The 22481-nt window shown below is 52.8% G+C and overlaps 10 protein-coding genes; 6 read left to right on the forward strand and 4 right to left on the reverse strand.

Annotated features, from left to right (window-relative positions):
• Positions 1-18: 18 nt before the first annotated feature.
• Positions 19-1374, forward strand: RCC_02765 (uncharacterized protein; the record flags this gene model as incomplete). The annotated part of the gene is made up of 1 exon (XM_023768056.1): positions 19-1374. One exon carries the CDS (start codon positions 19-21, stop codon positions 1372-1374), a length of 1356 nt encoding a protein of 451 aa, XP_023623824.1.
• A 159-nt stretch (positions 1375-1533) lies between these two features.
• On the reverse strand, positions 1534-2184 carry RCC_02766 (related to Cupin domain protein; the record flags this gene model as incomplete). XM_023768057.1 has 2 exons in its annotated part: positions 1534-1686; positions 1750-2184. The coding sequence occupies 2 exons, from the start codon at positions 2182-2184 to the stop codon at positions 1534-1536; spliced, it is 588 nt and encodes a 195-aa protein (XP_023623825.1).
• Positions 2185-2472: 288 nt separating this feature from the next.
• Positions 2473-3406, reverse strand: RCC_02767 (probable cytochrome-c oxidase assembly protein (COX11); the record flags this gene model as incomplete). XM_023768058.1 has 3 exons in its annotated part: positions 2473-2522; positions 2576-3102; positions 3192-3406. 3 exons carry the CDS (start codon positions 3404-3406, stop codon positions 2473-2475), a joined length of 792 nt encoding a protein of 263 aa, XP_023623826.1.
• Positions 3407-3640: 234 nt separating this feature from the next.
• Positions 3641-4318, forward strand: RCC_02768 (uncharacterized protein; the record flags this gene model as incomplete). XM_023768059.1 has 2 exons in its annotated part: positions 3641-3714; positions 3763-4318. 2 exons carry the CDS (start codon positions 3641-3643, stop codon positions 4316-4318), a joined length of 630 nt encoding a protein of 209 aa, XP_023623827.1.
• Positions 4319-4757: 439 nt separating this feature from the next.
• On the reverse strand, positions 4758-5349 carry RCC_02769 (uncharacterized protein; the record flags this gene model as incomplete). XM_023768060.1 has 3 exons in its annotated part: positions 4758-5082; positions 5148-5237; positions 5288-5349. 3 exons carry the CDS (start codon positions 5347-5349, stop codon positions 4758-4760), a joined length of 477 nt encoding a protein of 158 aa, XP_023623828.1.
• A 685-nt stretch (positions 5350-6034) lies between these two features.
• Positions 6035-8584, forward strand: RCC_02770 (uncharacterized protein; the record flags this gene model as incomplete). Its single annotated transcript, XM_023768061.1, has 1 exon — positions 6035-8584. The coding sequence occupies one exon, from the start codon at positions 6035-6037 to the stop codon at positions 8582-8584; it is 2550 nt and encodes an 849-aa protein (XP_023623829.1).
• A 499-nt stretch (positions 8585-9083) lies between these two features.
• RCC_02771 (uncharacterized protein) lies at positions 9084-10721 on the forward strand (the record flags this gene model as incomplete). XM_023768062.1 has 4 exons in its annotated part: positions 9084-9130; positions 9192-9680; positions 9753-9866; positions 9926-10721. The coding sequence occupies 4 exons, from the start codon at positions 9084-9086 to the stop codon at positions 10719-10721; spliced, it is 1446 nt and encodes a 481-aa protein (XP_023623830.1).
• A 2362-nt stretch (positions 10722-13083) lies between these two features.
• On the forward strand, positions 13084-15909 carry RCC_02772 (related to Ras guanyl-nucleotide exchange factor RasGEF; the record flags this gene model as incomplete). XM_023768063.1 has 5 exons in its annotated part: positions 13084-13356; positions 13441-13759; positions 13813-14022; positions 14076-15763; positions 15820-15909. 5 exons carry the CDS (start codon positions 13084-13086, stop codon positions 15907-15909), a joined length of 2580 nt encoding a protein of 859 aa, XP_023623831.1.
• Positions 15910-16131: 222 nt separating this feature from the next.
• Positions 16132-20332, reverse strand: RCC_02773 (probable xanthine dehydrogenase; the record flags this gene model as incomplete). XM_023768064.1 has 3 exons in its annotated part: positions 16132-16733; positions 16793-16841; positions 16904-20332. 3 exons carry the CDS (start codon positions 20330-20332, stop codon positions 16132-16134), a joined length of 4080 nt encoding a protein of 1359 aa, XP_023623832.1.
• Positions 20333-21360: 1028 nt separating this feature from the next.
• Positions 21361-21762, forward strand: RCC_02774 (uncharacterized protein; the record flags this gene model as incomplete). The annotated part of the gene is made up of 1 exon (XM_023768065.1): positions 21361-21762. The coding sequence occupies one exon, from the start codon at positions 21361-21363 to the stop codon at positions 21760-21762; it is 402 nt and encodes a 133-aa protein (XP_023623833.1).
• Positions 21763-22481: the final 719 nt, after the last annotated feature.

The raw sequence follows: 22481 nt of genomic DNA on the forward strand, positions 1-22481 counted from the left end.
AAGAGGAAACAGTCGACAATGTATCGCTGTATGTGCTCCTGTTCGACCCGCGCCCTCGAGGCCTTCGTCGCCGACATCGCGGGCATCAACATCAAGTCTCGTCCAAGGGCCGTTCATCGTGCTACACGGGCTCTACATTCAGGTCTGCAGACGGATAGAACGGTCGATTCGATTTCACTGCAGAGGCCCGTATCAGATTCATCAGCAAGCGACCTGCGCATGATTGAGCTGGCACCTGTACTGGAACCTGTGTCAAATAAAGTCGAGACGGAGAGACTGCCTGCAGAGAAAGGGGATGGCAACGCCGATGCATCGTCGACGCGCACAAAAGCTGAGAACCGCATGCTCCGGAAATTGAAACGGATCCAAGGAGGCGCACATAACAAGCATGGCAGTGATAGCGGGAAATTGGTCGATCAGGTCCAGTCGATGCTGCAGAAGATTGAGGAATCACCAGAGATCCTTGGGGGGCTCGTAAAGGTGAAGAAGGAGGAGCCTGCGAAGACGGAGAAGAACAAGGTCCGTCGAGGGCGTTCATTCGATGGGAAAGCAAAGTGGGTCAAGGGAAAGCAAGAAAGATTCAATGGCAGGTCGACAAAGGTGAGAAAAGAGGGCAGCAAAGGTCCTTCGGGCAAGGCGAGAAAGGAAAGCATCATGGAGCACAACGCCAACTTGAGAGCTGGTGAAGAGACTGTCGATGTTGGAGACGAAGCAACATGGGAACATGTACAGGACGAATGGACCGAGCAACCGAAGTGGCAGCCCATCGAGGCCAGGGAAACCACCCAGACGACGAGAGGGGGGAAGAATGCTGGCAAAAAACACGATGTCGATGATTCGCCTTCGAAAGAAGATGCTCCAGCCAAACCTCAGGAACCCTGGGGTATTCAAAAGTCCGCCCTCGAGCGCAAGTTCGGCCAGAAAGGCTGGCAACCACGCAAACGTTTATCGCCCGATACACTGTCTGGAATCCGCGCCCTCCACGCCTCCAATCCCACCATCTACAACGTCGAAATGCTCCGCGATCACTTCAAAATCACCCCGGAAGCCATTCGCAGAATCCTAAAGTCCAAATGGCAACCCTCTACCGAGGAGATTGAGGATCGGATGAAGAGATGGGAGAAGAGAGGCGTGAAGAAATGGAGTGAAATGGCAGAGCAGGGACAGAAACCACCTAAGAAGTGGAGAATGTTGGGCGTGCCGAACCCTAAGCTTGGACAGAAGAAGGAGTGGAATAGTAACAGCGGTGTCGCTAAAAAGGAGAAGACGGAGGAAAGGATTGTGCGAGAGGAGGGACTGCTCGCAAAGTCGAGGCGGTTGGAGAAAGCGCAACGGGCACGGTTCACTGAGAGTCTAACTGGGAGGATTCTCTAGATATATTCTCTGTATATATTCTTCTCTCCTGTTGAAGGTTGGGTGACGATGTATCGGAATGGAATCCACTGGTGGTTTCGCACGGCACTATCCTCCATGAAAGATTCTCGACATACAGATCCTCTGCTTCCGACGAACGTGACAGTGCCTCTCAAAGACTCACAAGGCATCATTCCCAGACGGAGGCAGTCCCTCAGTTCCACGTCCAAGGTCTTCTCCGAACCGCTTCCCAGCCACAAACAGCGGCTTCGAATCCTGCAAGCAAAATATCATACGTGCCCATTCCGTCTTGCTAGAATTACGCCAAGCGTGCTTTACAAAAAGATACGACGTCAGTGTATGTATGCCACACTACCTCCACAACCATAAACTCACCATCGTAGCTCTCTGCACCATCACATCTCCTCTTCCCATAAGCTGCGTCTCCCCAGAATCAAGGACAGATTCAATTTCTCCTTCCAACACAATACCGTAGTCCACAGACTGTGTTCTATGCATCATACACTCGTACTGTGGAGCAAAATCCACATATCGCAGGACCGTTCCACCGCCGGATACGAGACCCAACTTCCCGCTCRCCATCTTTGCGTCATGCTGGTTGACATCGACGTCCTGGTTCAGGTCTGGTGGAAAGGATGTGGTGTATGCAACAGCCATGCCGAGCTTGTCCTCATCGAAGCTTTCCCATTGCACGGGTCGTTTGGAGTGGATGATGGCCTTGCCAGACTTCTCATCGTGGCCTGTAAGGTATGCTGTGGGTCCTGGTAGTGCCGTGGAAAGCTGGTTTGGGGTTGGTGTGTGATTGCTCATTGTGTTGCGGTAGTGATGCCAAAGACGATGAGCTTTCGAGGGGTGGGATGTAAGTAAGAGTGAGAGTTGCTGGAKGTCCTTTTTGCTTTCTAAGGCTGGTGTGACAAAGTGGGGTAGGTCCTGTAGTCTTGCAGGATGCTGACCGTGGCACAGCCTTCGAAGTATCGATGAATGGGCCGTGGTCTACATCAGGTCCTCTCCGGAGGCATTCCACTATCTGCGGACTGTTTCCGGAGGGATTCCACTATCTGCCGACTGTTTCAGGGTCCGTCTATGTCATCAACATGGCTACCGTGATGTAACGGGCGAAAGATGACCATCCTTGTCATATTTTGCTTCTGTACAATTGTCAGCAGACAGTCGCCAAGGGCTCAAAGGGTACTGTACGTACTGAAGAACGTGTAGTTGAGCGTGATAGTGTCTATATTCCTCATCGTCGGATCCTTAAGGAAGTCCGGGTCAATGTAGAAGAAGACGGGCATGTCGACGGTCTCTCCCTTGTTCAATCTCTGCTCTTCAAAACAGAAACATTGGATCTTGCTAAAGTATGGAGCCACCTGGGCAGGCGTTACGCTGTACGTAGCCACACCAATGATATCCTCGTCTTTGCTTTGATTGGTGGCAGTGTAGAAGGCTAGTGCGGTTTCTCCTGGCAAGACTCTTACTTCTCGTTGCTGCGGCGTGAACTTCCAAGGCAGAACATCCGATGTGGAACCGGCGAAGGTGATGCGTAGTCGTCGTGAAGTGGTGACTGGTGTCAGCTTCGCCGCAACGTCATCCTCACCCTCTGGAGTGGCGTGTGCGGATGATTTGATGGGCTGTCCTCCCCAGCCAGTTTGTTGGCAGATCATCTTGTAGAACGGCACACTTCCATAGCTTAGGGCGACGGTTCCGAGGATAATAGACATGGWGTAGTAACTGTTTCTTGGTGAGCCTGACCGTTTTGAACCAGCATTGTTGAATCGTGGGTATAATGCATTTCTGACGAACAGACTATCACTACGTACAGCGTGCTTGCGTTACTTTGCTTGAAAGGTGCTCTCATTTGCTCCATCGTTGGCGCAGCACCACCTCGACTCGCAGCKGACTTCTTCTGGCTCGTTTGCAGAGCTCGYCTCGGCTGCTTTGTCCATGTCCTCGAAATCTGCGTGCCTTGAAGCAGACTCCATGAAGCTCTTTCGCGCACCAATTGGAACAACTCTCGGTATCGTGACGGCGACATGATGTGAAGGTGGGGATTGAGATGGATCGTGGACGCCTTCACAGGGAAGTTTGAGTGGTGACGGGCACATCGGAGGTGACGATTCTCGCCGCAACTTTCCACTTGAGAGAATGCTCGCTTCGAACTTCCTTCACTTCCTGTGCACCTCCTTCACTTCCGACTGTACTCAGGACAGACTCATCGACAACATGTATATTCAGTCTAAACATCATTGCTAGACATGAGCGTAATACAATGTCCGCACCAAAATGTGGCGTCTGCCGGACAGCTGACTCGAAATACAAATGCCCAATATGCGTGATGAGATAGTAAGTGTTGGATGCTGAAATCTTCGATCATAGCTAATATCGACGTAGCTGTTCCATACCATGTTACAAGTCTCACAAGTCGACGTTTCACCCAGACCACCAAACAACAAATGAAACATCTGGCGAAGAAGCTCCGCAAAAGCTACCCATCGATCGGCCTGGAACCACTCAGAGAGTCCCCAAGGCAAATTTCGATGGCTTCGAATCGGACCCGGACCTTCAGCGTCTACTCCAGAGGTATCCGAATCTAAAGTATCAGCTACAGTTGGTATACGGTGCAACGATGGAGCCTGGTCCAGACGATGCTCAAGGCTGGRGCCGACAGGATTGGCTCGTGGGAGAGCGAGATTCCATGCGACTAGATATTCGCGGCCGTGGACGCGGACGAGGACGAGGGCGTGGACGCGGGAGAGGGAGAGGCGGCTACCAGGAGCGAGACCATGTAGACCTCGAGGACTGGCAACGTGGACCGTGGACCCAGGAGAAAGGAGATCAGTATGGCTTGAGTTTCCTCCATAAGATGAGAGAAGACTCGGGGAACGATGACCTGACCGAAGGCATGAATGAGTTCGTCGAGCTTTGCAAAATCAAGTTTGGCGAGTAGGCAGTTAGGTGAACGGGCCGCWCGAGAAAGCAGATTGCGCCCCTTTACTCTTAAATCGCTCAATCGTCTCATTTCTTGTAGCCGGCTTGAACAAAGCAATAGTGAAGTAATCAGATCGCGGGCTGAATGCCTCTTACAGCTTTAAGGGGCGGATGCTCTCATGCCGCCGATCTTTCTCCAAGGCCGATGGACTGCAAGAAGCGTCATATCAGCCACGGTGCTGATCTAGAAGTGCAGGCCTGCAACGAGAATTTCCTATCACAGGCGATATGGGGATGGAAAGCCGAATCTCGAAAGCCTGCAATCGCGGCAGCTAAGTGACAAAACAACCCCCAACGAGGAGATGCAGAACGGTAGCACAAATACCTTCTCGCAGCCAGCTTTCATTTCTTGCCTGCAGTCTCCCTAGCCACACGGGAACCCTCCCCCGACGAAGCTCCTAACCGTACCCTCTCTGGCTCCTCGCATATTCGCCGTTCATCTGCTGCGGTGCAGTCGTCGCTCCGTTCGCCATGCCCATCATCATAGGCTGTCTGCCCTCGCGCTGGGCAATCTCCGTCTCGTCTGATGTTGCAGGTCGATCGACGGGATAAGACGGTCTCTGTGCGAGCGGATGCGGCCTTGCTGCCTCTCCACTAGCTTGCTGGGCGTCCTCTCCAGATTCAGCCACGCGCGACGGCGAATTGTGTCTCGAAACGCGAGCCAGTCGCTGCTCAGCCGCTTTCAACCTAGCTTCCAACTCCTGCAGTTCTTGCTCACCAGAGCTAACGGTTTGCTTTCTGCACTCTGATCAGCCAAGTCGAGCTCACTTTAGGTGGAGCTTGCTCACTTTTGCTCAACATTCTTTGACAGCTCCTCCACCTCTGGGGTCAGCCCAAACATGGAATCGAGGTCGGCAGCGAAGTTCTGGGCAATGGTGCTATAGGCGTGCATTAGCTAGCTGCTCGGATCCTCAGCGCATGAACCTACGACACTGGTCGCGAATCCCATCGCTGCTGCTGCCGTTGCTGTTCCTGTTCTTCTTCGGACATGGTGAAGGCGGTGTGCAAACAGCAGCTAATGCAGCCTCATCAACGAGTGGTCCAAAAATTTGGGGGGGAAGAGGCAGCGAGCACGAGCACAAGCACAAAGGGAAGGTAGAGTAGAGCTCGCGAGATTAGACGAGCGCGATGATGATCAACATCCGGGAAATAAAGTATATGTGCAATCAGGGGACGGAGACGGAGGGGCTATCCCTTGCAATTGGGTTCGCGGAGCTAAAATGATAACACTATGGACCAGGAGCCAGAGAGTCACAGAGTGTCAGTCAGGTTCAGCGATTGGTGGTGTCTTCGATGGGCGTCGATCCCAACCATTACCAATGAAATAATCGCTGCTAGATGTGCCGCTCTTCTGTGCCACGTTGTTGCTATGTTTGGTGTAGCTCTTGGAGCATGTTTTCATGCACAAATCCCGCAGTGTGGCTCGGAGAGCCACGGTGGACTTGGTGGAGAGGATCAGAATTGACGATGGTCGGACGCGACTTCCAAAGCCATCGCAATTATCATCGACTTCATCTCGGGCAACTGACGGAATTTATCCACTGGAGGCGACGGTGTGATGGAAATGCTCTGCACATAATATTTTGGCCCAGCAGACCCGGCGTAAAAGCATGAGTGCCGACAGAAAGGAAATCTGGCTCCCATCACCTCCGACCGTCGTTCGCGACCGACCTTCATGACGAGCCTGGCCTCGTACTCGCCCCTTGAGGAGCTTCTCTTATTCCAGGCACTACGAAACGATGCCGCCGTCAGTTTCAGCAAAATCAGCGACGACTTGAAAAATATACCATTGGTCCGCGATGACCCATCTTACGACCCCGACCGACTGGATCCGGATGCGCTGCGACAATTGTACTTGGGACTGTTAAAGGAAGAGGTCAAGCAAGACCTCGAGCAACAGACAAATGGCGGCAGGAGTCACCCTCCCAATGGAGACGTGTCCCCAAGCTCTCGCAAGCGCAAAATCGCAAGTCCCAGTCTGCCCACAGTCCAGGAAGCGGCACAGCATACGCATCTGATCCCGCAATTGGTGTCTCGGCTATATTCACGATACCGCGATAATGTCGCCGTGAAGGTCCGAGAACATGAGCAGAGATATGCGAGCATTACGCGCGAGCTTGCGGAAATCGAGGCTGGGGAATGGGACGAGAGACTGCAGCAGCAGGAACAAGCTCGCAGTTCAAAACAGCCTTCGTCCACGACGCTCGCGCAGTCCAACCCAGCTCGCAATGTGGAACCTACATCAGCACCGTCCTCAGCGGCACATACTCCAAACGCGACACCCAAGCCCGTGGAGGCGCCTAAGAGGTACTCTCAGGCCACGATCGATGCAGTAATGAACCATGGACCGGAACCCCAGGGCTCTTCAAGCAGCCATCGGCGTATGTCTTCCAACACGTCTCTTCCACCGTTGTCCGAAATGGCGCCACGGTCGCCTCAACTAGGCATACCGCCCTCGATTCCAATCGCAGCAACTCACCAGCAGATGCAGCCCATTGCACCGCATCAGTACAATCAAGGACCATCACATGGCGGCCACCAGTCGCCGTATGGGTCAAGCCATGCTCATCCGAGGCAGAGTTCTATTCCCAGTCCGGTTATCCAGCAGTCGCTGTCGCGGCCGTCTTCCTCACATGGACGCATTCTCCCTCCTCCTCACGGGATGCCACTTTCAACGGGATCGCCCGTGGCGCATGTCGGATCTCCTGTACTGCATCAACAGCATTATGCACCGCAGCATCGCATGCAATCTGCGACTCCACCTGCAAACGAGTATTCGCCAAGGAACTATCCACCCACGCTGTTGCCACAGCAGCAAGCAGGGTACCATACCCAGCAGCAATATCAGGATCAGAGGACATCATATCCAGTCCAGCACAACCCACTTCCGCAGCATCCTCAGCAGCCTCAGCACCAGCAGCCTTCGACCTACCCTCTGCCGCATGTGCAGCCATCGCGTGCTGGAGGTTACATGCTGCCGCCTTTCCAGGTCGCGCACCCGGATCATCACAAACCCATTCAGCCACAGCCACCGCGGCAACACCGCACGCCTGTTCAGCCGCAACAACAGCCAGCTTCCTATATGCCCCATGCTCATGGAGGTCCCTCGACTGCGCCGCGCGGTCCTCCTTTGAGGCAATCACGAGAGGTATCTGACGTTTTGACCGCTCTCGCGACACCGCCGCGGCGCAGGGACAAGCCACTGTGGAAGAGAGAGTATCTGCCATCCCCTCTTCAGCAAATACCGGTTTCCACGCCCAGACCAGACATTGAGCCCCTGAGCCCTACACAGGAACATAGCAAGTCTCCTACTCGCTCTTCGCGCTCCAAACGTGGGCGTGATGTTCAGGCAGTGGACGACGCGAAGTCCGAGCCGCCATCCAAGATCAGAACTAGCAAGCGACGGGCAAATGCGCGTGCTGGAAGTCCCCACAGTGTGGTGTCATCGACTGCTGATGAGTCTCTGCGTAGCCACTCTGTACTCAATGCGGATGATCGTCCGGCGAGTAGGAACGGGGTCAAAGCAGAGCCCTCGACACCAGGTAACCTACTCGAAGACACAGAACCCGCGACCGTGCACTCTGGAGCTTCGACCAATGCTCCTAAGACTCGCAAGCGACGTGGTACCGTCAATTCGCAACCACAGCCAGCAAGCAAACGCAAGAGGCACGAATCGCCAGGGGGCACTGATGATCATGAGCCTGTTGAAACACCACCACGGAAGAGCAACACAGTCATCGCGACGCGCAATTTTGCCAAAATGTCTTCTGCCTTGATGAACGACATTAACAGTCACAAGCACGCAGCCTATTTTGCGACGGCAGTGCGCGAAAAGGCTGCGCCCGGATATAACGACATTGTGTTACGGCCTCAGAATCTCAAGTCCATTCGGGCTGCCATCACAGCCGGTACCAAGGCAGTCGCAGCAGCCAGCTCAGCGCTGGACTCGCCAGCGGAAGGATCCTCCGCGCGAGCACTAGAGGGTTTGAATACGATTGAGCTTGAGCGTACAGCTGATCTTGAGCCTCCAAAGGCAATCGTCAACGGCGCTCAGCTCGAGAAAGAACTCATGCGCATGCTTGCGAATGCTTACATGTTCAATCCTGGAGAAGATGGAATGGCACTTTCTACCAGAGAGTTCTTTCACGACATCGAGGAGAAGATTAGCGACTGGCGGGCAACGATGGAGGATGATGATAGCAAAGGCAAACGAAGGAAGATGTGAGGGTGAGGATGAGGCGAAGGTCACCAACTCGTGTTCAATGCACATGAAAGTGCTTGTARTCTACCTTTGAAGAGCATCGAGCGACGACCCCAGATGTCGCGCGTTGTTAAGAAGACGTGATACTAAGAACGTATCTTGGTATGTTGGCAGATGGACGTGTAGTCTCGACATCGAATCCAAGAACAGCGTGCCAAGCCCATTTCCACCACCACATCTCATCGAACGACCTGAACATGAAATGCCTGCAATCCAATCAGGCAAGAACCAGAACTTTCGCATCGACGCCCGCTGACTCTACACACTTTGTTTCAGTCTGCTTTACAAACTCATTTCTAACATGCGAAGCGACCTTCATGCCGTCATCGATCATCCGCTGGTAGACCGGCGTCCCGAGTGACTAGTTAGTTCGCTTCCAACGTTGCCACTGTCGCTTCCATGTCTATCTCAAAGCGAAGCATGTTTGATTATTGTAGCATTCCCTTGCGCATACTGCTAAGACATGGCCTGGCCGAACCCGTTCTCGCGCCGCACAGAAAACACCAAGACGTGGGTAACCCGGAGTGCACCGCGCACGAGGTGCGGAGCTTCACCCGCTGACTTTTACCAGCACATGGGGTTACACTTTTGAGCTCACAGACAAACATCCTACACCGGAACAGTGCCAACCTCTCAAACATTCTTATGATGTGATAGCGGAGCAAGTTCTTGATCGTCTCAACGAGATCTCGCCACCTGTCCAAAAGCAACTACCTAGAAACAAAAGCCAGTTCACCAAGGTTGTACCGAATGAATTGAAGACGGATGAGAGCGATGCTTCGTCGCCGAAGGTGCCTGCAAGGGATTTATATGCCATTCTAAAGGAAAATGCGGGATCAGATGAGTTACTCCAAACTTTCTGGAAGGAGATCAATACAGTTCCGGAATGGGTAGACTGGGAGCAGTTGCAGAGAGGTCAAGATGTCTTTTATCGATACGGAGGCGCCTGTCTCACTGGTCTGGCCTATCAAAGCTTGCTGGGAGGTATGGGTGCCGCTCGAGTTGTAGAAACGCTCGCGAGAACAGGAGGTTTCTCAACCAAGGTTGCGAGAGGAAGACTGTACGTTCAAGTTGGGGAACGACCTTGCTACCGCGTCCGTCTCGTATGCTGACATCATATTCGTTTGACCAGCTTCGAGACGACTCAGCACATATTACAATGTACTAAGTCTTTGGAATCGATGCAACCAGGAGGCGATGGCTTTGCATCGACCATCCGGGTTCGATTGCTGCACGCAGCTGTTCGGTAGGACAATTCACATTCAGTTCGTCATTCTCCAAAGCTGACTTCTTCCCTTCCCTTAGTCAACGCATCATGAAACTGCGAGAAACCAAACCAGAGTACTACGACGTAGAGGCGTGGGGGATCCCGATCAACGATCTTGACAATCTTGCGACGATTGCTACATTCTCCGCGATTCTCATGTTCGTATCTCTACCCAGACAAGGCATATACCCGCGGAAGCAGGAGATTGTCGATTACCTGGCGTTGTGGAGATATATTGGCCATGTCATTGGGTGTCCAGATGGTCTGCTTGATACGCCAGAGAAGTCCAGGCGATTAATGGAGTCTCTTCTGCTTTATGAGATTCAGCCTACGGAGACTTCCAAGGTACTGGCGAACAACATTATCAAATCCCTGGAAGGTCAGCCACCGGGATACACGTCTGCAGAATTTCTCATTGCATCTGCGAGATGGCTCAACGGGAACGAGCTCTGCGACGAACTCGGCCTCATGCGACCCGGCGTATACTACTGGATGCTCATGGCTGGCCAATGCATCTTCTTCGCTTTCTGGTCATACACCTACAGAAGCATACCTTATCTGGATCGACAAAAGATTGACATGCTCAAGAAAGTCTTTTACGCCATCATTGTGAAATCAGATTTCGGGTTGAAAGGAACAGAAACGACTTTTGCTTTCAAGTATATCCCCGAGTACAGCACGATCACGGAAATGAGCGACAGCGATGAAAAGAAGACGAAGCACTACTCAGTCGAGACCCGGAACCTCAAGACTCTAGGCGTGGCTTTTGTGGGTTTGACTGTCGGGACGTGCATTGTCGTCAGCATAGCGAATAAGATGTTGAGATGGTGGTAGCGAGGTGTAACGCAACATGTATAGTCGGACCAAGTATAGCTGCTGAGTCGCATTGTGCAAGCCGTCTCACATGTTCACAGCAGTCGATACGACATATGCCGCATATGCCGTACGCCTCATTCATGGATCAATTCCAGGCTACGTACAGGTCGTTCAAAGGGACAGCCTTGCGGACCGGCCAAAGAGCTTTGCGCGGGCAGGTCGTAGCACGATCAACAGTAGTCAGCAGACGCCTGGTGCCGGGGATGCTACAATACGACTCGCGCCGGTTAAATGGTACCGAAGTATGGCAGCATGCCGTAGTGCGGAATGGCGCATGTGATGTGCTGGTTGGAAAGCAACCACAGACGCCGTTGGACCAGAGCCATGGTCTTCTTGATTCCGCTCGAAGCGCAKGTGCGTTGGTCTCGCGATCTCGACTCGCGTTGTGTGTTGTCGGCATTGCTCGTCAAGATAGTAGTGGGACGGGACATGACAAGGGGGAATTTTCCATGGCCAAGAATTGAAACTCCGCTCGGGTCGAACTCTGCTTGCACAACGCTTCAAAGTTCACACTTCGCACCTGCATTTCATCACTCTGATGCTATGTATCTGGACTAGTGAAAGCCGTTTCAGGTCTAGTCTCCTGATTGTGCAGGCAGGTCTATCGGGATGGCCTTTTTCTCCGGGACTTCGTCACAGTAAACCACGTCGATTGTCGTGCCGAAAACGATCGAGCGATATTCCGCTCCCCGAATCGCCAAGGGCAGAACCCTCATGATAACAATAATGGTCTTCCGTCATTCGTCAATACGGAGTCGTGTCACACATACTGCTTTTCTTGCTTCGGATGCAGGCATGTTGCAGAAGGGATTCGARTCCAGAATCATAAGTACCCGCCTTCAACGTTAGATCAACATGAAGCCCAAACGCCATGCTTTGCGTGGACCTACTTGTCACGACAGAGAGCGATGTGTTGTGCTGTTTTATGAGGTGATGTWTGAGCGAGCGAAAACGTTCGAAGTGGTTCGAGTGCATTTGCCAACTAGCGCGGAATGAGTGAATGTGAATGTGGAACTCGCAAAATTTCCACTCACACTTTTCGTCGGCGGTCGTTCACAACCTGTTTGTTAGCAGCGCTTGCGTTATTGCCACCATGAGGTTCCTTGCTTTTCTCATTCTGTTCGGCGCAGCAACGTCCACCGTTACCTCCGACACTCAGGCACTCAACGTCGACGCCTCTGTACCTTGGCGCGAGTGGCCAGTTGTCTTTGGCTTCGAGTCACCGCTGGCAACGGCATCCATTATATTAGGGTTCGGGCTGAGAACGAGGTAACACAATTCGATTGGATGCATGGTTATGACAAGTTGTGCCTGTGGGAGGTGGCTGTTTGAACGACCAGGAGTGCGACTACCTAACGCCTGCAAGTGGAGAGGTGCGCCGGTGAGTCACCTGAGAGATGACGTCTGTATATGCGCAGAGCCTGGAGGAATGAAGCAGGAGCGAAGCGGGAAGACCTATACCGGGAGATTTGGGAGGCCGAGAGAAAAGCGAGACGAGCGGTGATTCGAGAGCTCTCCGAGGGGTCGGAAGACAATGACATGTTCTATTATGGATCATGCCCGTACCTTTCGGAACGAAGAGTGGTGAGAGGATGGATGTCGGACAATACCACTGCATTTGTGGATGCCGGTGAAGCTATCAGCCAGATGTCAGCAGTCCCTATGATCCTGTGTTTGCAGCTGCTTCGACCTCCTGTTTGCTTGGACAGTATCATGTCGCGGAGTACAAGTATCGGCGGGAAGGCAGTGAGCAGCGGGAGGAGATGCTCACGATATAGCCAGAGGATCCACCTGTCTGTGCTCGAGCTGTGCCACTCCGGAGTAAGGTAGACATTGGAAGGCGTCAGCGCGRGTTGTCGTGGGACGAAATGGAACTGGCCGATGGAGCCAAGGTACAACGGTACATGTGTGCTGTGCGTGCATCCCCCATTCCAATGTGCTGGTAAGGTAGGTAGCTAATAAGAAACGCCCTGATTTCATAGCTCGCGTGCCCCGTGTAGGTAACCTGGACAGACAAAACCGTCCTCCGCACCCTCGGCGAGACATTATTGATCATCGCATCGCAGCCACGGCTTTCATTGGCACTAATAAAGCGAGACACACCAATGCCCATCGCACTGGGGCCGTTCAATCATATTTCGGATCTTGGTTCATGATTCATGGTTCTTGACCGGCGGCCGTAAATCCATAAATTCACAAACCGCCCACTGTCGAGGGCACGCGCGAACCGGTCGACGTGCAGCATGAGCATGGCCGGCCTCACGTCGCACCACAGGCTGGACTAGGTTGTTGGATACTGATTGATCGATTGACTGGAGCAATGCCCGCCTCCTCTGCACGGCGCAGCGAGAAGGCGAAGTCGTACCAGGTGCCCTCGAGCCGCACGACCACCGATTCACGCCCGCGCGCTGCACGCACGCTGTCATCCACGCTGGTGGAGCTTCGCCGGGCCGACGACACCCCTGCACATTTGCAGGTGCAAGACCAGGTGCTACTGCGCCGCCCGCTTCCCAACGTAGAAGGACAGGATGAGGACGAGGTCGCCGGTGTCGTTGGTGCCGTCCGCACTTTTTCCCCATTCCACACCCCAGAGGTACGTTGTTGTGGTGCTGCGCGCGGGACGTCGCGCCGTGGTGGACGAGAACAGGCAGAGCACGCAGCTGAACAGCGCCCACAGCTGAGCGAGCCCCTCCCGACGCTGAATATCGCCGTCGTGGGCCATTCCAACGTCGGCAAGTCCACGTTTATGCAACGCGCACTGGAACTGCCCGCCCTTCCCACCTCCCAGGCCGCGGAGCGCAAGCTCCCCATTGACGGCAGCGACTACATCGTGCGACTGCTGGAACTCCCCATTGAAGAACTAGACATTGACGATGACGACACAATCAATTGGCCGGACACGATTGAGGATAAGATGATGCCGAGAGTGGACGGAGCCATTGCATTATACGACGTGCAAGACAAGGAAAGCATCGAGGGGCTGCCTCAAGTGCTCAGTGAGTGGCTTGCTGGGCGTGTACATCTGCAATCGCAGGACTGACTGTCGTAGACGCCATCGCCAACGCAGCGGTGCCCACACTCCTTCTCTCCTGCAAGTGTGACACACCGCCATCAGAGCGGGAAATCGATCCCTTTCAAGTCGAGCTGAACGCAAGACGAGCAATCAGCAGTATAACTACATTTCAAATCTCACGAGACCCCGAAAGCCACAGACGAGGCATCTCGGTGCTGTTGAACAGCATTGTTGGCGGTATTGCAGGTAATGTCCATGGACTATCGTCTGCGCTCGTACATCGCTGATGGTGGAGGCAGAAAACCGTCGGAGAAGCTTATCGGCGAACCGACGCAGAGCACAGACAAGTACCCTGGGTCGTTCTGTGTCGCCGCGACAGCTGGGACATTCGCGCGCCAGCTCAGAGCTGAGTTCGACACTGTACAAAGATCAGAGGCACTCACGGCACGACTCCAGTATTGTTGGCTACACCTCATCCGATCGTCTCCGAGTGCCACGCGACGACGACCAGATGCAATCTACTTTCCTACACGAGGCGTCCGCGAGCGAGGCCTCGCTGACCTCCTCTCGTTCATCCACCAGCGCCGATGCGTACCAAGCCTTGGCAGGTGCATCACAATCATCCATCGCCTCTGAGAATGGCGCGACATTCGACGAACTTGTCACCCGTCTATTGGCCCAACCCACGTCAAAGTCAGACATTAAGTTCTCGGCGATATTTCTCGCAATGTACAGGAAATTTGCAGCTCCTGGCAAGTTGCTAGAAGCCATTGTACAGCGCTTCGACGCTCTAGAACGTAACGGCAGCGCGCAGATGATGAAATCCGTGACCCAGCTACGGCATGTTGCCATTCTCCAAAGCTGGGTTTCCACATATCCCGGAGACTTTGCATATCCCAAGACGAGGCAACGTTTACGCACTTTTGTGAGCAAGCTCGCTGCGACTCGGATTTTCGCCGCGGCAGCTCGAGAGCTTTCGGTGGATATGGAGGCCATCCGTGAAGACGACGATACCAACTGGGCTTTCAGTGACAAGGATAGAGACGCATCGGGCGATACGTCAAGGAGCTCTCTTTCTTCAACAGCAAGTACGCTGATTGACGATCCGGCCTTCACTTTCGAGCAGGAGCTCAGCGGCAGCACCATAAACGACGACGTCGTGTTTGAGGCCCTGCCCAAGTTCGCAAATCAGATGATGGTCTACGTTGAACAAGCTCAAAAACAAGCACAGACCCTACTGCCTGTGCCGAGGAGTGCTTTGACGAAGTCCCATTGGCGAGCGCTGATGGAGCTACCTGACGAACTCATCGCAAAGGAGCTCACGCGAATGGACTGGATCATGTTCTCCGCGATTCGACCTCGCGATCTTGTGCGGCATGTAGCACTCTCCAAAGAGCAAAAGGAAGCTTGCAAAGACCTGGCACACGTCAATCGCATGATCGACCACTTCAACCAATTGGCAAGCTGGGTTGCCAATTATGTGCTATGTCGCGACAAACCCAAGCATAGAGCGCTGATGCTCGAAAAGTTCATGCGAATAGCACGCAAGTTACGAGAGCTGAACAACTATAACGCATTGGGCGCCGTCATTGCTGGTGTCAAGTCAACATCAGTCCATCGCTTGGGAGCAACCCGAGAGCTCATACCGCAGACAACGGGCAAGGATTGGCTCAAGCTTGAAATTTTGATGGCTCCTTCGCGCTCACACTTTGCCTACCGTCTTGCGTGGGAAAACAGCTCTACGGARCGAATACCCTACCTCCCTCTACATCGACGAGATTTAGCCTCGGCTGAGGAAGGTAACAAAACCTTCATCGGACATGAAAGCGAGGGCAGGATTAACTGGAAGAAGTTCGAAATCATGGGCGAGGTTATTGTGGGTTTACAGCGGGCGCAAGGGATGCCATACAAGAACATTGCCGGCACCAAGGGTAACGAGCATGTCAAAGAGCTCGTGCTCGGCATCAAGCTCATGAAGGATGAAGATGTGAGTACCATTCTCCCATGAGAAACATGCATGCAGTTGGCTGACAGCTACGACAGGAACTTTATGAGCGCAGTGTGCAGTGTGAGCCGCCAGCGTCGGCTGCAATTGGTCCTTCGGCAAAGTTCAAGGAGTTCTTCAAGCGATGAGACGGCTTCACTCAGTCCGTGGTACAATGACATGATGATAATGATGACCGAGACATGTGAATAGAGAGAATCAAAGCCTCGCGGCTTAGGATGAGACGGGATTGATATTTGTGGTGGGGAGAAAGGGTTCGAGGATGTGTCAAGTACTCCTCCTGACGAGAATAAATTCCATTTCAAAGCTTCCTCACACCGTCCGAATGTGTTTTTCCTGCAGAGCTCTGTCTAGATGGCAATGAAGAAGCTCTTCTCCCCTTCTTGCGCCTTGACCTCTGCTCTCTGAATGATGGGGTCGGCGCAGCTAATCCGAATCCGCTCCACCGTAGCTGGGCTGATAAGGCTAAGGACATCATCTTTCCCATACTGCTTACGAGCAGCTTTCAAAGCATCCCTGATGGCAAAGAAGACGGCCGATCCCATGAACAGGGGCGGCTCGCCGACTCCTCTCGATCGCTGGATGGTTCTGAGATTCTCCCAATTGACATCTTTCAACAGGCTGATGTTCATCTCCTGAGGAATGTCCCTGAAACCGGGAATTTTATAGGCTCCTGGTCCTTTTGTGAAGATTTGACCGCTGGCACGATGCCAAAGCGACTCCTCGATGGTGAAGAGGCCGAGTCCTTGGACGAAAGCTCCCTCAATTTGACCATAATCGATGGCGGGGTTGATGGACCGTCCCACGTCCATTTTGATGTCTGCTCTTCTGCACGTCCAGTCTCCGGTCAGTGTGTCGATTTCGACTTCTGCGCCGGCCACACCTTGAGTGAAGTAGAAGAACATCTGTCCCRTGTTGGGACCCCAGACATAGCCGATGTCGGGTGTCTTGTCTAGAAGACCATAAGTCAGCATTACCCACGAAAGGGGCGGGTCGGGGATAGGAGCTTACAAAATCCATTGGCCGAAAGATTCACTCTGTCGAAGTATGCGGAGTGAGCCTAAAAGCGGGACGTCGTTAGTATGGTTGGACACAACGTACTCGCTGTTTCACTGAACTCACCAATTGCTTCATCGTGGCATCCTTCCCGAGCTCCTTTCTATACGGTGCGAGGCGTTCATTCAATTGCTCGCAAGCATTCCAGATCGCATATCCGTTAAGATCAGATGATGCTGATGCAGCCGTAGACGACGTGTTGGGGACAGTGTTGGTGGCAGTCTCTGAAATGAAGACATTGTCCTGCGGCACACCCAAAGCTTCGGCTGCAATCATGATCATCTTGGTATTGAGACCTTGGCCCATCTCAGTGCCGCCGTGGGCGACGAGAACACTGCCATCGTGGTAGATGTGCACCAATGCACCGGCCTGGTTGAGAAATAGTGCCGTGAAGCTAATGCCGAACTTCGTTGGGATGAGAGCCATGCCACGTTTCTTCCACTTGCTCTTCGCGTTGAAAGCAGCGACCTCGTCTTTCCTACGCTGCCATTCGGACTCTTCTTTGACTTGCTTCCACATCRATGGAACATACCAATCCTTCAACTCCTGCCGAAAGTGCGTCGAATCTCCGGACTGGTACATGTTGATTTCTCTGAGCTTCTCAACCGGTATATTGAGATGATCAGCGACTTCCTCCATCATTGTTTCACATATGAACATTCCCTGAGGTCCTCCAAATCCTCTAAACGCTGTATTTGAGACAGTGTTCGTTTTGCAGATTCGGCCTCTTACAAAGACGTTCGGAATGTTGTAGGTGCCATCAATGTGGCTCATTGCTCTGTCAACCACAGCCGCGCTGAGATCCTGTGACCAGCCACCGTTGTTAAACACATCAGCATCAAGAGCTTGGAGTTTACCGTCTTTGTTAACAGCGACCTTCCAGTGTGAGAGGAATGGGTGTCGCTGGCCAGAAGTCAAGATGTCTTCATCTCTGTTCAACATGCAGCGAACAGGTCGCTGAGTCTTCTTTGCGGCTATAGCACATATTCCAGCCAGCTGGATGGATCGGGTCTCTTTCCCTCCAAACCCTCCACCAAGACGCTTGACACGAGTCACAACTTTGTTAGCAGCGACTCCGGTCACCTGCGCAACATACGCCTGGGTTTCTGCGGGATTTTGAGTGGAACTGAATATCTCCATCTCCCCATCCTCGGGCTTAGGTATGGCAACGCAAGCATTCGTTTCGAGGTAGAAGTGCTCCTGGCCTCCCATCCTTGCGACACCGGTGAAGACGTGGTCGGCCTCCGCGAATGCTTTGTCAACGTCGCCATTCTGGATGAAATGACAATGATCAAAAAAGCTATTGGCTGCAATCGCCTCTTCCATTGTGAATATTGCCGGCAGTTCCTCGTAAGTGACCTTTACAGCTCGAGCTCCTGCTTCTGCAAGCTTCGCGGATGTGGCGAGAATCAGGCCAATAGGCTGGCCAGCAGTGAAGACTTCATCCACGGCGAAGAATGTCTCATCACATTTAGGCGCTCCCCAATAGTTGGCCTTGGCGTCTGGAAGATCTGTGTGACAAACATAGTCGTGGACACCAGGTAGATCCAATGCAGGACTCGGGTCGACGCTCAAGACCTTAGCGTGAGCTTTGGTGCTCAAGACCATGCATCCATATAGCTCATTCTTCTGCACGGGGATATCATCGGTATACTGCGCCTCGCCAGTACACTGCTTCAATGCTGCAACGTGGGGCTGCTCCTTACCGATGATCTCTTTTTCATACGCACGGCCAGCTTCGTGGTCTTTGTAGCCTTTGCTGATCTCGCGCTCAATCTCTGCTATGCAGTCTTCGTCGATATCACTTCCCTCAGGATTCAACTCCCGCAGTATCTCGTGATAGAATCGGTAGAAGAAGCCCAGTGCGAGTGACTTGCGGTATGTGGCCATTCCGCCAGGCACGCCAAAACGGAGATCGAAGTCGTGCTCCAGTGCATTCATGACACCCTCCAGGGTTCGTGGGTCGGTAAAGGTCTTCCCTTCAAGATATTCAACTGCACTCTTCGCACCGATGGTGACGGGCGCCATGCCACCAAAGACCAGGCTGCAGTTCTTTACCACATTATCATCACCCAGATGAACACGCAGGGCAGCGTTGACAATGGCAATGTCGTCGTCCTTCCTCTTTGCCTGCTTGTATGCGCGCATGTACTCTCCCTTCTCCTGGAAAGCAGGAACCCTGATACTTGAGATGATGGCATCTGGTGGCAGCGCGGTGACCCGGTAGGCCTTGAAGAAGTCTGACATTGGTATCTCGGTGACCTTATCGAGTGATCGTGCCACGATCGTCGCGTTTGTTGCGAGAAAAACCGGGTTCAAGTCCGAGATAGGGGAAGCAGTAGCAAGGTTGCCTGCTGGCGTACCAACGTTCCTGATTTGACGACCTGCGAAGTACCTGATCTGCTTGTTGATCGCAGCGAACGGCTGGCCGCGCTTTTCGCCATAATGCTCTGCAGCTTCCAACGCAAGATACTCGAGATCTGTCAGAGTGACATTGCCTCCAATCTCGATGTGATTGTCTTCGAACTTGTACTGCCTGAGTTCTGGTATATCACCAACGAACACTGAGACTGTGTATTGCATGGCCTTGAACTTGACCTCGATTTGCGTTTCCGTGCTTCCTCCTATGATCTTTGCAGATGGGTAGACGCTCTTGATCTCCAGCAAYTGCTCCACAGTGACGGGACGATACCACCGCTTGCGTTTGTTGCCGAATGCGAGGGCTTTATACTCGTGTCGACGCAACGCGGGAGGAAATATCAGCTCTGTTTCCGGATTGTATTCAATGAAACCAGGAGGTGTAAAGCGTTTAATCGGCTGGTCGTCGTCCTTTGACTTGCAGCAACCGCCACCGCCATTCTCGCCGCTCTTCTCCATACAGCAGCCACCACCTCCATTCGCCTTTGCCTTTGCACATCCTTTGCCAGCGCTAGCGCTGAATGTCTGAGCAGCATCCAGAATAGGCCTGTATCCCGTACATCGGCAAAGGTTTCCATCGAATGCCTCCTCGACCTCAAGCTCAGACGGCGACTCGGTGTTCCTCAGCAGCGCATACAGGCTCATCACGATGCCAGGCGTGCAAAATCCACACTGTGACCCGTTTCCTTGTGCGACTCTTTCCTGTGCAGGATGGGGTTTCTTGACATTGCCAATGCCCTCGACTGTAATGACATGTTTGCCATCCACCGATACCAAGGGCGCCAAACATGCATTCACCGATGCGTGGTAGACTTTCTTCGTGGTAGGGTTATACTGTGACACTACAACCGTACAGGCTCCACAGCCACCTTCTGCGCAACCGAGCTTGGTTCCCGTAAGTCCAATGCCTCGAAGATATTCGAGAAGGGTTACTTCGGGGTCTGCAGAATCGAGGACAACCTTGGTGCCGTTCAAGTAGAAACGAAGCGTGTCATCGTATTGATCCGTGATTGAAGAAAGGCTACGTTGCTGGGAAGGCTCGACGGCGGGGGCGGGATCAATAAGACCTGGCGCCATGGTAATGGTGTTGAAGGACCTGTTGATGGAGATCAATCATGGACGGCGATGATTTCCTCCCTGGCCTATGACAGTACAGTGCTCGGCTGACTGTGTGTAGCCGTGAAAGGAATGCAACAATAGAGCAAACAATTGTAAAAGAAGAGAGGATCGATGGTGGTACGAGGATTGTGTAATCCTCCGTCCTACTTTACCTCTGCTCACCTGAGCTCTGCTCTGCTGTTATCGGGCAGATGCGATGACCTTCGGCGGGGTCCACTTATCGCGTGGCGGCTCGCGCACACTTCTGGACTCCCGCAGTGGGAGGTGGCAAGCGGATGTTGTCCCACAGCGGAGCTCAATGATGCATCCAAGTTATCGTACTGGGTGTCGAGTCTGTTCCTACGCCTGCGGGCGGGCGAAGTGGTGAAGATGGTGAAAGGAGAACTCAGAAGACTGTAATGACACTTCCTCAGCTTTCCCAGCCGTACCATCCAGCGCTAGAACCAGAACTGCTCTAGCTCTCTACTGTAGAATACCTGTCCTGGTGGCTTCGCTTTCCACCTGCAGACTACTCGTCCTTGTTATCTAAATATCAAGTCACTCCTCTTCTCAACCCGGGCTCTTGGAGTAGAAAAACTGTAGTGTGTAAGATCCTTGAAATTCTGCTGCTGCCTTTTCACCCTCTGGATTTTATCAAATACACATCCCAGCAATCCCTCACGCACATTTTCATAGTCAGCTGCTACTGCAGGTACACACCTTCTTGACACGTCACAGAGTCCAACCTATTGCATGTCCATTTCCGCACATCGTTGGCCATCTCACGCTACTGCCCCCGTACCGTTCTGCCTGATCGCCTTGGATGGTGCCCACCACTCAGCGATGACTTTCCCCCTCCATGGGTCTTCTTAGGCCGACTGAGCTCTTGAGTTGTGCACTCAAGGTCATATGACAAACTAGAAGAAGCTCAACATTCAAAGAGACTTTTGTAAGTTGTGTGAGAACGATGAACTCCACATCTACAAGTATCAAAGACAACCACAATAATGTCATCAACCGCCACATCATCATCCACCACAGCCGTAAACAGCGAAGGCTCCCGAACGCAAGAAGAAGCCAGAGCGGCCATCTTAGCATCTTTGGAATCAGCCGGTTCAACATACGACAACAAATTCACGCGCCGGGCCACGGACCTTCACGCCAATGCCAAAGCAATCGCAAAGCAGGAGGCTGAAGTCAAACAGCAAGCTGCTGCTCTCGCAAAGGAGAGCGCCAAGTGGCAAAAGGAACTCGACAAGGCCACCACAGGCGTCAAGGAGATTGGAGATGTTCAAAACTGGGCGGAATTGATGGAAAGAGATCTGATGGTGTTGGAGGAGACATTGCGTCTGGCTGAAGGTGGTGAGATGGTTGAGAGTGCCAGMGGTGGAAGCTCTTGGCGATTGTGAGATTGTGAGATTGTGCTGCTTCGTAAGTTCAGACATTGCATGGCAAAGTGCTCTGAATGATCAATGACCGATTGATACCCTACCATTACCGACGACCGATGTCTGATATGAAATGAAATGAAAGCTGGTGCATTATAAAATCTAGGGCAGATTCAGGTACCGTCAGAACTACCATCATTCCGCCCGCCTCCGCAATTTCCGCTCTCTGTGCATCTCAGCAGGTTGGAAGGGCGAGGACACCACACCCTGGCAGAGTCTGCAATCAGTTCGAACGAGAAAAGCTGGTCTCCCCACGCCCACTTTCAATCATACCAACAAGTCACCACTGAAAGTTATTCTCATTCAATTAGAGGCTATSCTTTTCTACCCAATCTGCCMCTATGCCATCCGCCATCCGTCTTTTCTTCATGATAATGCTCTCGTCGTCCACAAGTTCTAGTTACATGCAGCGCTTCCCGTAATATAATGCCATTCATAGCCAAATCTCAAGCAGTTGGCAGCAATACACGCCATCGATGCAATGCATATTAATAGCACAAAACTCCGTTCCTGTAAATGGCCAAGTCAATTCATGCGCCTGCGTCCAGGATTCGATAAGTCCAGTCGGTCGATGCGATGCAGAATGGGTGCTCCCGATCGTATATCATCGCGGGACATTTTTCTTCTCAAGTTCAACTCCAATCCACTGTCTTTGTGAGACACAGCGCAGCGTACTCTCA

Source organism: Ramularia collo-cygni (genome assembly GCF_900074925.1).
Source record: "Ramularia collo-cygni strain URUG2 genome assembly, contig: RCC_scaffold03, whole genome shotgun sequence".
NCBI classification, from domain to species: domain Eukaryota; kingdom Fungi; phylum Ascomycota; class Dothideomycetes; order Mycosphaerellales; family Mycosphaerellaceae; genus Ramularia; species Ramularia collo-cygni.